Consider the following 13,418-nt stretch of genomic DNA (forward strand, 5'->3'; position numbering starts at 1 on the left):
AACACAATAAAACCATTATGGGACACAAATATAAAACAGCTCGTTTTATTAGCTCTTTAAATTAGATCAAAGACAGAAATTTAAAAATCAGATCACAGATGTTATAATCCAGTGTATTTCAAGTGCATTTTTTCTATTAAACTGTAATATATATATACTATATATATATGTTATCATTTTCATTTTTTTTATCATGTAGGCCTAAGCAAGGTAAAAAAACAACAACCAAATGTTCGAGTACTTTAAATAATAATTCAAGTAAATTGATGGAATGTTTTCAATGTAACAAATGTGGTACGCCTACCATCAAAATGTAAACTTTCAAAAATTAGACAATTTCCATCGGAACAGATGAATCAGACTACCACCGATGCAAGTATAAATTAATGACGTTTCTACCAGATAAAGAAAAAGTTCAGAAGTAGATTTAAACAGGTGGATCCTATTTACGTGTCACAGAACAACATTCACAATTTCAGACCACTTGAATCACAATCTATGAATGTATTTACAGTATAAAATGTACAGATGTGTATTTTATTTTTTTCCAAAGTTTTTCACGGGGCTTTATTTTAAAGCATTTAAGAAAATGTAGGATTTAGGCAACCGTGGGGCACGGAGAGAAAAGGTGGCCTACTGGATTAATGGTAGACAATAATTTAAACTTGCTCCTAAGTATTGACAACGCCAAAAGGTGCACTGGGATAATGGCAAATTAAACTATAAAAATATTTTGAAACAGGCTAGGCCAAAACATATTCAACAACAGAGGACAGTCACATTTCACAAGATTGCAAATTGGTTGGCAACATTTTTTTCTGTCCGTTTATGAGCTTGTTAGGCCTCTTTGCCACACTTTTAAAGACGAGGTGAACTAATTTTTTTTTTTTTTTTTTTTACCTCAGAGTTTCTCCAAGCTTTTGGGGTTGGTCAGTATTTCTCTTGCCAGTCGCCAAGTCTGTTTGGCTGCATTCTCAAGAGCAGAGTGAGGTTTCCCTTGAAACAGGTCTAAATTGGGCAGGAAATAATGCGGGCACCTTCTGCACTGCAAACATGAAATAAGCTGCAATAGTATCCCGTTTAGGCGGTCGCCAAGGCAGTTCTCATCCCAGTCCGACTCCCTGGGATGCTTCTCACACTCGTAGGAAACCAAAGTTTTCATGTGGTAGTTGTTCAGGGGTTGTCCGGGCAGTTCTAGGTGACGGTCGCGTAAGGCTTTGAGGACTGACAAGCATTTCTTCCTGCATCCACCCAGGAGCAGCCGGTTCTCGGCCTCGGCGAACTGCAAGACCCAGGCATCGCTCTCTGCTGAGCTCTGCTTGCCGTTCAGGGAGTAGCACTCTTTGGATAAAAGATTGAAACCTTCCGCTTTGACTTCTGCCACTCGGTTAGGTCCCGGCCAGGGGATGTGAGGGAGAGGCCAGTGCGCAGCGCTTCGTGGCCAGATCCCAGTGCACTTGAAAGCCGGCGTGATTTGCACCACATATCTGTCTCTAATGCGCAACTTCACCTCACTTGTGTCAGCGACCATTTTGACAACATCTCGGTAGCTGCATTTATCCACTGCCTGCGCCACCAGTGTCTGAAATCTCGACCGGATTTTGCGCGCCGAGAGGTAACCGGAGGCTGTGATGAATTCAACCCAGAGAGACATGCTTCTCTTGCGGCCGTCGCTGAGCTTGAGCACGGCGCAGCCCGGAAGAGACCCGTCATCCACAAAGTTGAACACTCCCATCTGATTCAGATAGAGTACAACCTCGAACTCGGTGGGTGAAATGACCTCCAGTCCCTCAAAACGATTATCCATCTCGCTGAGAGAACTGATGAAGCGGGGCTCCTGCACCTCGACCTCCTTCAGGACATCCGATACCACCTTGCACACCTCCCGGATGGTCTTGGAGATGGCTGCTTTTCGAGACTGACATTTCTCGTTGTAGTATTTGTTTAGGTGATACACCAATTTTGCCTGGGCGGCTATCATATTAGGGCAGAGATCCGGGTTATACACCGGAGTCTCGCAATAAGCCGAGGGATCCAACGCGGCTGTTTGTACGGGAGCCAATTTTAGAGAAAAAAGAAAGCTATTTAAAAAGAAAAAAAGTCTATTTATAAGACAACTATTTAAAGCTGTGCTCAGAGCACCTGAGTAAAAATCATATCATAACATGCACAGCTGTTGTACCGTAAACTGCATTGACGTGCTCTAAGGAAGTCCTTGAATCTATCAGGATGGAAAGTCCATTTCAACCTTTTCCGTAGCTGGGAAAATTGCCTTTTGGTCTTTCTCTGATAACTGTGCCAGTTAGGAATCCGCGTAATTGCGCAGAGTGGAGTGTGCCCTCCTGACGCAGACGCCCGGTGTTGCTGTGTTTTACAACAGGGAGACACACACACTCTTTATTATAAGGGAGGAGTTGAAACCAAGATGTCCAATCGCTGTCTGATGCGTCACCGCTCCCCAGTTTATCGAAAACAAATTCATCCCGGGTGTTATATACAAGTAAAAAGTACAGGTAGTAGTAGTATATCGAGGAGCGGAAGTACACCTACGCATTTGGAGGGAAGAAAAAAACTGAATTTTCACTGCCTTGCGTTGCTTTTTCTTGGACTCTATCTGCTGCTTTTATATTCAGTCATATATGAAACAGTAGGTGGATTTAGTAATGTTAAAGTATTTATGTCTTCGGATAATAAAACATTTAAATTTACCATATAAAGCTTTTCTTTTTCTCCAGTGTACCGGATCTAATTTATTCTAAAAGCCACACCGGATACATTGGAAATAGCGTTACGAAAAATATAATTGTATTTTATAAATGAATGTTGGCTTATTTGTGAGTTTTGTTTTTTAAGCCACATATTAATAAAATGATCATGAATTAGTTTATTACTTAGACCTTTCCGGGAAAGTTAAATTACAGGAGGTAGCAAACTTAATTCTGAAAGATGAAAAGTTATCGCGCTATTTATAATGAGCATTGTGATTATATTTGACTATTATCGTGGATGTGATGCACGAGAGAGTTTTTAACTTGAGCATGTGTTACCATGCAGATTTGCAAAGCTTATTTGTTTTGCTCTCTTACTATGCAGCAGTGCAACAATTCCACTGCCACTATTTTCAGTAATTTAATTAATGGATATTGTAATTAAAAATATATAACAGTTAATATACATTTCTTTCTTACTTTGCTCAACAATGAAAAGTATAATAACCTATATACTAAACTATATATTGCAGTGTTTAATTGTGTCCATCTGCCAAAGGAAAGAAGAGTCTGTAAAAGAGTGAATGTGTTGGTCTGTGATTTTAATATATTTTTTTTGTATTGAAAATTATTGTAATATTGAAACTATTGTTATTATTATTTTCATAAATGTCAGTCATCAAAATTAATAATTAAATTAGAGAATAATATACATTTGCATTCTACAGCCTGTTATTGGTAATGAAAAATTTACATTTTCTTCAACATCAAGGTAAAAACTAATAGCATAACATAACAACAACAACAACAAAAAAAGAAGAAAACTAAATAAAAACAGCAATTGCTAATAATTCTAACAATTAAGATTAAAATGGTTGACCATTTTATTCCCATGATGTATCAGTGTGTTGTATTTAGATACAGCTATGTTGCTCTGATCCATACAGTTATTCACAATAAAGAAATATTGCATCCACACTAAACCCTCTCTGGCTCTCATCATTGCACTAGCACTCCATCTCAAAAGGTACAGTGCATGCTTTGAAGAGGTCTTCAAAAAGATAATGCTGCACGGATCAGATAAGGAACACAAAGGCATTTACACTCATCTTTGCTCTAGTCAGAACTGCATAAGTCCAGACATTATGAGGGCAAACTGCCACATGTCAGCTCTGACTCTCACTACATGGATGTGGTTGAGCAGGAGGTGGCGTGTGCGAGAAGGACCCTGATAGATAGGTGACTCCCATTATCATCACAGCCTGTCATGGACACGCTGCCAGTAGCTTCTTAGCAAGCCCCATTGATAATTTTACACTATTACGTGGCAGAAATTACAGATATGGAGTAGCATCTTTTTCTCCATAAATCTAATTGTGGAACATGAGAGATGTCTCTATAAAGGTTAATTCTGAAATTAAATAATAACATTAGGTCTCTATTCTGGTTTTCTCACATTTAGGTCTGGTTAAATTCCACAGTCAAAAATGTATGTTCTCTGTGACATATTGCTGGAGGATATGGAGGACATTATGGAAGGTTTTCATGTGGTGAGAGGTGGCTAAAAGCCTCTTCCCCTCTCAGGCTTTGATAGTCTTTTCTCTCACTCTCTCCCACTGTCTGTGGCCCAGCAGGTACTTGCCTTTTATTGAAAACAGACTAGCCTCACTTTCTAGGCTATCTTGCTCCCAGTCAGATACCTCAGAATCCAGTTGCCACTCTTGAGTTTGTGCTCCAGCCTTTGTCCATCCGTATGCGTGATAGAACAGGGGATTTTCTTTGAGATTATCACCTCTTAATCTAAAGCATGTGGCTGTACAGATCTCACAGTAACTCAACCTGCTCTGCAGTCCCAACACTATATGCAGTCGTCAGGTCTAGTCTAAGACAATCCAATCTTCTTACCCATATCTTTATCATTACAACATTGCAAGCTTTGTTGCTTCAATCGCCATCCCGCTAGGCTATTGGAGGCCCTCCAGTGTGATATATGGGGCTGTGATTCCAGTACAGGCCTATTTCTGACCCAGCAAAATGCATGCACGATTGTGTAAATCAATACAATGACTTCTACTTCGCCTAATTTTGCACGAGCATGTGACCCTGTTTAGAAGGCCTCTTTGTTTCCAGAGCATGCCTCTACACTTATTCATTTTTTCTCCTCCATTTTTCTTTTTGCTTTCTTCTCATAAGACTGATCGTCCTGTTAACATGGCCGGGCATAAGGTCAATGGTGCTTGTCTGATGGCTGAAATTGACCTTTGATGACAACACTCGTGCTTTGAGTGACTTGAAATTATAACCTACTGATTGTAGCCGAAGTCATTAAATGCATGTTACTTTATTTTATATTTTATGCACAAGGCTTTATGCCATGTTTATACACATACATTAGTAATATATATGTACTAAACTAAATCATATACAAATGAGCATAGTATTAAACGCATGATTATTTTTATTGTGTGTTGTGCAAAACAGTATGTAGCCTCAAGCATTTAATAAAGAACAATAATATTTTGAGAAACCGAGTCCCCAGGGGCGAAATGAAAAAACAATGCTCCACGAAAATGAATGTTTATTGCCCAATTTGACCAACACAATCCTGGTCGCTCTGGATTTAGCTATATTTTATAGAAAAAGATTTTACAGTTTTACATTTATACATGTTGTCTTTAAGTTTCAATTTTCTGTATTACCTCATGGCTATTAACAAACTAGTCAGTGTTGTTGTATAAGTATAGCATTTAGCTGATTTTAAGCTGGATCAAGACCTTTATGACCAGCAATCTTCTTACTGGCATCATAATTATGGATGATGTTGTATTATTTTGATAATCCTATTACTCAAGAACAAATAAGGTCTTCCAAATGCGTTTTCATTACATTCCTGGGGTCATTTAGTTTTGAAAAAGAGGATCTCAAGCCATCTCCCATACAAAGGGAGTTTACCAGCTAGCTCCCAAGCTAATATGCAGATTAGTCAGAGTGGACTTAATAGGATGACACATTTCTATATAAATCAGATTAAAAGCAGTGACACTTCAGAGAAGTGACATCAACACTGGCTCTCAAACTGTGAGAAATAATATAGTTTAATCTCATGGGATAGCTACTCACGTTGACACATTTTCTGTAATTTTATTTGTCACAAAATGAAATTGTCATTGAATTTTTAATAATGGAGCATTATTATTCCAAGCAATATGGTGTCTCTGTAGGAGGCCAGTTAATTTTTGGGCCCGGAGCCTCACCGAGGACCCCCTTTGGATTGTGTCCATTCATTTGTTTTATTCTCTGCTGTGTATTAACAGCCACCTTTGGAGAAGTCCAGAAGCTGGACCACATAGCCAGAGGCTCTCAGAGACAGGCTATGTTCACTATGAACCATATCCACAGCATATACACACCCAGAAAACACCAAACTTATCAGCATGATAGAAATATTGAGGAAACAGAGAGGTGGAGAAAAGTGTAAATTATGATTTTAATTGATTGTCTCAGCTTCATTTAGCCCTTTACCCCTCCCCTTTGCAATATGGTACGCTTGTCAGCCTTTGTGATAAATTACATGCATGTATTTGCATGAATTTAGCATGATACAATTCAGTTTTGTTTGCCAAAATAACGATCCAGAAAATGTCTGGTTTGCTTCACAAAAGGAAAATACAAATTGTGTTCAGTGCACTTTTTTCATGCCCAGGTTATGCAGTTGGCAGTTGAGTGTGGTGAAAGTGCTGGTGTAGTGCTTTCCACTCACGTTATTAACACATAGTTTAGCATTGTATTTTGTTGTACATGACAATACTAAACATGGGGTGTGTTGGAGACTGGATCAGGATTGTGGCTGTTTGTTATTACTGCATTCAGCATGTTTATTCCTGTTGTCGTCTACAAATTGTTAGTGCTAGTAGAATCCTCTCAAAGAATGGACTAGTATTTCTGCAAACTTGCAGTTCTTTTGAATTTCCCTTTATCTATCAAAGAAAACTAGATGCCTGACTTCCTTGTCTTGTCTGTTGTAAAAGGCAACCATTCAGCAGCAGTGTGATTAATCTTAATGTCTGTGAGATGTCTGCCATCTAAAGGTGGGCGCTGTAATCATCTGCTCACTGACCCCATGATGCTCATCTACAGTCCTCTCTGCAGCCCCGTCTTATAAGTAATTTCAAATCTCAGATTAACTGAACACAGTTCTCTCCCACATGTGATGTGATCTAAGAATAGGAGCACAGTGAAACACAAAACAAAGGGAATGGTGGCATATTGTAGGTTTGTGGCTGTTGGTAATCAAATACTGCTAGTGATGCCTGTGATGAAATTAGGCAATGTTGCCTAAATAAGGGATGAAGGGTTCATAATTGCCAGTCCTAGAGATCTAAGGTGCCGGGTGCCAACTGTCAGAGCAGGGCTAATGATGACAAATGTCTCTCTATGCAGATTGCTGCAGCAGCACAGGCGTGCAGCTGAGAAAGAACAAGAAAAGAAAAATGCAGAGGATCTAATAAGAGAAAGCTTGTGTGCACATATTTAATGACCTACATGGAAAGAAACCTCCTACTGAAAATACTCAAACTTGATGCTGTTTAAAGCCACACTGCAGCCCCCTACAGTACCTGTGACTGATATTAATAACCATTAATATCTGTGCCTACCAACAATCATTCCAATGTGCTGCTTTAACAGATAATAGAAACTCAAAATAGAAATTACAATTAACTTACATTTGCGTGCAAGCTTGTCAAGATGATTTACAATAAAAATGTGTCATGGTGGATGAATTAGCTCTATATTTAGCCAAACAACCAATCAATTATGGGCGAGAGGACATGTAAGCATTGTCCTTATTGTTTTCCTCTTTAGCTTTGTCAAGCAAAGTTGATGCTTTCGTCATTAGTGTGCAAGATGGAAAAGTGTTGTAAAAAGAGAAATGGCCTGTTACTCTGTGGCTCACGTACAAAATAACAGGCTGTTCTGGTTAACGTAGCTAAACTGTTGGTAACATGGCTTTAACATGGCTTTAAAAAAGTTTTTGTGTCTTTAAAAGTGTGCTTGATTTTAACCACCTTTGTAGCAGAGAGCCATAAATCTGATTTCACTTACTGTGACGTAAGGTTCACGCTAATAAAAGAGCAAACCCAGAGTGTTGCGTGGCCAGATTTCCCCAATTTGTTGCATGAATGGCTTTTGAAAGGGGTCCCTCTATGTACAAAGGGAGTCTCGTCTTTGTTTGGTTTCGCCCCATCTGTGTCATCTGGTGGTCTGTGCAAGAGGGTGGTGTCTCGGGGTGCTCCCCAGCGGCGATGCCAGTTGTTTTATGGACTCGGTGGAGTGGTGCTGGGAGTTCATAAGTTGGCTGGCCCATTGTGTGCTGAGCCCAGCTGACACGTGTGAATTGACTCCAGCATATTGACAGATCATTTCCATTAATGAATCGGAGGAGTCTGCCTTGTTTCACTCTGTGATTTATGCCCTTGCTTTATCATTCTCTGAGCTCAGGGTTAACTAACAACCCCCTGAAAGACTCAAACACAAATTGCTGGATGAAGGGAGTTTGCTTTTTTAGGTAGTTTTATGGATGGATGGATATACTCCAAGTGATATTTAAGCATTTTGCATCATATTTCAAGTGAATTTAAGGTTTTACAATTTGTTTAACATGTAACGTCCTCTATCCTTAAACTCTCTTAGAATCATCTTAAAGTTTTATATCTGATATTTACATCTAATGTAATAGCATCCTGGTTAAAGAATGAATCATTGTTATGTAGAAATGTAGAAATATTCTGCACATTCGAGGATGATGTGATTTCAGTCATTTATCAAAGAACTGTTTTTGTTGGGGATGGGTGGCCTGTTTCTTGATTTGATATTGAGCTGCTTTTGTTTGTAACCGCTGGTGTCTCATAAGCTCGGCCCTGATCCTCCATGGCGGCCGTCCAGGTTGTTCAAAGCAACAGCCACACACTGCTGATAGCTCTGGCCTCAGCCTGCCCTGTCACCCCCACCACTGCTGCCACATGGAAGGCACATTTGCTCGCCACCATTTTATGCCGCTGTCACCCTCCCTTCAAGTGCAAGGGGAAAGAGGGGACGTGAAAAGGAAAGGAGGGAAAGAGGCTCACCCTGAGCGGATGCTAGACAAAGATGGCAGCAGAGACATTTTGTCTACTTTCATTAGTTCTGGTGATGGTGAGCTGTGCTGAATATTAGCCTGTTACTGGCAAAGCCACACATTGTGGAGCACAGACGGAGAGCATGTCACAATCAAATCTACCCCACCTCATTTCCATCTTCCTCACTGAAAAAGTGGGACATATGGGGCAGGATGCCAATTGCTTATTTTATATGGTAATTAACATCCCTCAAACCGTGTTATGTGGTAGGTGTGTCTCAACCGTGACAAAGTTTATTTCACAAATTTACATATATATTCCCAGTAAGTTAGGATATTTTAGGATCCTAACAGACTACCAGATTTATGTGCTATATGTCATTAAGAAATGAATGACCTTTGCTGGCCTTCACTCATAGTTTCACTGTAATAGTTTTGTTGTGACAGTGTCACATTCGGCTAAACTCAGAACCATTCAAATCAGTGCTGTCATTTTCTTGAGTATCTACTATCTGGTATCTGCCAGCTTAAATTGGGACCCTACCTAAACCCATTCACACACTGCATGGATTTGCGTGTTTGTGTGTGTGTGTGTGAAGGGGGTCTGTGCGCTAATGCATGTGAGTGAGGGACAGTTGGGTATATATGATATGCTTGTGATGAACTTGATTGCTTGCTGTTATTTGTGATCAGCATGACACAGTCAACCCAAACTCCTTTTTGGATTTCTGCCAAAATACAGATGCTTCATCTGGTTTCCTATTGTCCAGTCTCCATCTGATTCTTTTGTTTACCTAAATAACAACATTCACACAGCGAGCCCCAGTTTGGTGCTAACCCCGGTGTGTGTGTGTGTGTGTGTGGGGAGATGTATTTGAATGTTGTTTTGTCCTGCTGGGCTTTCATCTGTTAGACTCATTATAGTAGTCATCTCACTGAGCTCTAGGAGGGAAGCTCAGGAGACGGGCTCCCCATGAAAGAGTCATGATGGACGAAGAAGTGCTGATGTGCAGGTTCCTGCCTCCAGGCTTTCACCTGCTCAGGAACAGCCCCAAGGCAAAAAGAACCAGGCCACTCTGACCAGCCAATGACTGAAAGAAGAGCAAAAGTCAGACTTATGTTGCTTACTGTTACCTTAAATTCCAATTGATGGTAAAACAAAAAGTTAACTAATTACTTAGTGAATTTTTCTGAATCTCTTTCTAATGTTAAAAAACCAACATGTCAAAAAGGTGGATGAAAGCACCAAAAAAGATGGATAAAGTTGTGCCGTTATACCTTGTTAAATTTCAAACGATTTTATTAGAGTGTCAATTCGGTGGTCTTGGCAGGGCTTGGGAGGTGTCTGAGCCGGGAGTGCGGCAGCAGGGTGAGAGCATGTCGGCTGTTGACACCATCTAACGAAGGGAGGATTAGGAGTTTACAGAGGCAGTAATATGATAGGTCAAAAAGAGGAGGCACTCCTCCACAGCACTTGGCTCTGTAATGAATGATTGACTGGAAAAGGAGAAGCTGCCACTCGCTGGCTGAGTGCTCATCTTGACGCCTGCCGCACCGCTCCGCGGCTTCCCTTGATCACGTTTCGCTGCTCCCTTCTCATCTAAGGCACCAGTCTGCAGGGAAAAGCTGCTTTTCCCTCTTATATTTCTCCCTAATTTACACATTTAAGACATTTTTGTTTGCTTATTTGCAATTCCTTTTTTTGTCAGTGAGCCTCTCTCTATCAGTCCTACTCCCAGCCCTGAAACCAGCCCCCCCCCCCCCCCCCCCCCCCCCACACACACACACACACACACACACACAAACACACACTCACTCACTCACTCACTCACTCACTCACTGACTCTCTCTCTCTCTCTCTCTCCCTCAACCTCACTTACAACCTTCCCTTTCTTTGCTGTTTGCCTTGAGGCAATGAACTAATTTCAGGTTCCATAATTGCAGTGTGTTGTACACCTGTCTGCTATTAATTCTCCCCTGTCTCTCATTCTCTTTCTTAATGAGATATTATTGTAATTATTGTCATTATGCTATTTCCATAATGAACTTGATTGATGTTGTTGTTATGGCACTATTTATTCTCCATAATTAGTATAAATGTGTTGAGAACTTCTATAAGCAGTGATAGTCTAAGACTGTTGTTATGAGTGAACACAGTCCCTCATTCACTCATCAGCTGACCTCAGAATTCCCGCTTAGTGCAGAGTTTGCCTTGGATATGGAGAAGAGAGCTGAGCAGCCTGGTCACCACTGAATAGGGCCCTGCTTGTAGCCATTTTAAGACCATTACAACAGTGAAAGGCTACACAATGGCCAGCGCTGGGCTTTGTTTCAGCCTGTCACTTGCAACCCGTGAAAATCAAATAGTGTTTTGCCTTAAAAGAAAAGGTGAAAAAGGTTTTGCCTATACTCCCATTTTGGAAATTCAGGTTGTTTTGAAAAGGGAAAAAGTTTTCAGTGACTTGATTTTGAATGTTATTGTTGAAGTGGCAAACTACTGGAAGGAATGCTAAAGAAAATCTCAGCTGAATGAACAATGTTGAGTTTTTTTTCTTAGCGGCTCTCAATCCAATTAGGAGTTTAATAAGGGTCATGCATAGGGACTTCACGCTGCAGGTTGGTTTCTTTTGGGTGCTTATGGGGAGTAGGATGGAGCTGAAGCTGGATAGGGCTTTGCTGTAGGCTGGCCTCTTTAATGCGTAGTGAGGGGTCTTGTGCCCTGGTGAGTCATTGAAACTGTCAGGGGAGCACAGATGATCTTTTACGTTATTCTGAAGGCGAGGCCAGGAGATAATCTGACACTGTGGTTAGATCAGTTTCTCAGGTGGTACCAATTACCTGATCTCTCACAAGCCTTTGCTTCCCCCCTCACATGCTCCTCTGATTCATCTCATTTTGCCAAGGATTAATTTCTTTATAAATAACATCTTTTTGATCAGTGACACATTTTTTAGGTTTAGTGTCTTACCTGGATAGCTGTAATCACTGTTGAAACTTGGAATGCCAGTACAAATGCAGAAAGGCTATATGGGTCTTTAAAGGGACCTTAGTTGATCTTTAATCTCTCCTTATGAGAGGCAAAGTGAGTAGGAGGCCCTAGAAGTGGACACGTCCAGCCTTTGTGGGTTTGTTCACATGCTGGGGAGCTTTGAGTGCCTGACAGCCGTTTAACTCCACACGAACTGGTTCTCAAGTGCCATCGTTTGGGCGCTCTTGAATCCTGTTAGGAGCCATAATTACGATTCATGCTCTCCCTACGCTTCTTTGAAGAGGCATTGAGAGTGCAAAGAGGGATGCGGAGAGCCTGAGAGAACCCTACCAATACTGGCCCTTCATCAGTGTGGAAGCACTCTGAGCCTTTCAGTAAACTGCCTTAATACAGTGGCTGGCATCGTCAAACTAAACTACAACATAGTTTTATGCAACAGAATTCTGCACTGAATTATTAATAATTGGGTCATAGAATGGCAAATGGTGTAAAATGAGTATTTTCTTTTATTTGCAAAAAGCGGGAATGGATTTCTTATAGTGCAAGCGGAAAGGAAGCATTTTATAAAATTGCTTCTTTTCTTTCAAGTATGCAAATATCTTGTGAAATGAAGTGCGAGTGAAGTTAAGCACATTCACTGACTTTCAAAGGGAAAGTGGAGAAAGGGTGAGCATAATGCCTAATAGGTGCTTTAGTAATTTCTGAGTTTTCATAGCTTAATCCGTTCTGAAAAGCTCAGGAGAAGAAAGGCTGCAAATGGCCCTCAGTATTAATTTGATGTGACTTCTGTACAATAAGGACTGTGGATCCCAGAAGCCCATTTTCAAGCTTACCTTCTTTCATCATCCTCAGCCCTTGGAACTTTTGCCTAAATGTTTCATGAAACCAAGGCTGTAAGCCTCTTTGGTATTCTGTCTTTATAACGCCTGGTTTAAGACTATTATTACACCATGTTCAAGGCAGAGGAGCACATACAAACAGTGAAGCTGCCTCTCCATTGTGTGAAACTCAAATTGATTTGGTACAATTGGGAGAGCGTTTGTATTAAAACACACATATTCTATGGCTCATTTCCCCGCTTTCATTCTGGGGGTTTGCAGATGCAAATTAGGAGGGTTGGTTTCCCTCCTTCTTTTAACAAATAAGTATTCTTTTTGGTTTTCTGAGTATATCTACTCATTTTTAAAGCAGGTCAAATGATGAATCCTCTATTATTTATATTAATCGTGGGTTTTTAACACATCATTTCCTCAGAAAAACAATTGTGTGACCAAAGCACACATAAAAATAGTTCCTTTTTACTCAGATTTCATCCTGATATTTTGCTAAGATAAAAGTAAAATTAAAATGAAATTTTGCACTGCTATTGTCAGCATGTGAGGCCCTCCTGAGTCCTGCCTCCATCTCCATGTGTAAAAACTATTTTGTGAACTCTGGTACTTATTTGAGATTCATTCCTTATTTTGTTTTTCTTTTCCTGCAGAGAGATAAAACAAGCTTCGGGTTTGTTATCAAAGAATCCTGTGATGATGTGCCTCAGGAAAGTGCAGGCTGTATCTCACAGCTTTCTCTGCCATGGATGCTTTGTATCACATTCTCTCCTATT

The 13,418-nt window shown here is 40.4% G+C and overlaps 2 protein-coding genes across 13 annotated transcripts in view; one reads left to right on the forward strand and one right to left on the reverse strand.

The window, feature by feature from the left end:
* nbeab (neurobeachin b) overlaps positions 1–13,418 on the forward strand; it is a 272,282-nt gene that overhangs the window by 216,126 nt on the left and 42,738 nt on the right. The window lies entirely within an intron of this gene.
* mab21l1 (mab-21-like 1) lies at positions 208–2,352 on the reverse strand. The gene has a single exon (XM_046073215.1). The coding sequence runs from the start codon at positions 1,979–1,981 to the stop codon at positions 902–904; it is 1,080 nt and encodes a 359-aa protein (XP_045929171.1). The 5' UTR covers positions 1,982–2,352; the 3' UTR covers positions 208–901.

Source organism: Micropterus dolomieu, linkage group LG17 (assembly GCF_021292245.1).
Source record: "Micropterus dolomieu isolate WLL.071019.BEF.003 ecotype Adirondacks linkage group LG17, ASM2129224v1, whole genome shotgun sequence".
In the NCBI taxonomy this organism is placed as follows: domain Eukaryota; kingdom Metazoa; phylum Chordata; class Actinopteri; order Centrarchiformes; family Centrarchidae; genus Micropterus; species Micropterus dolomieu.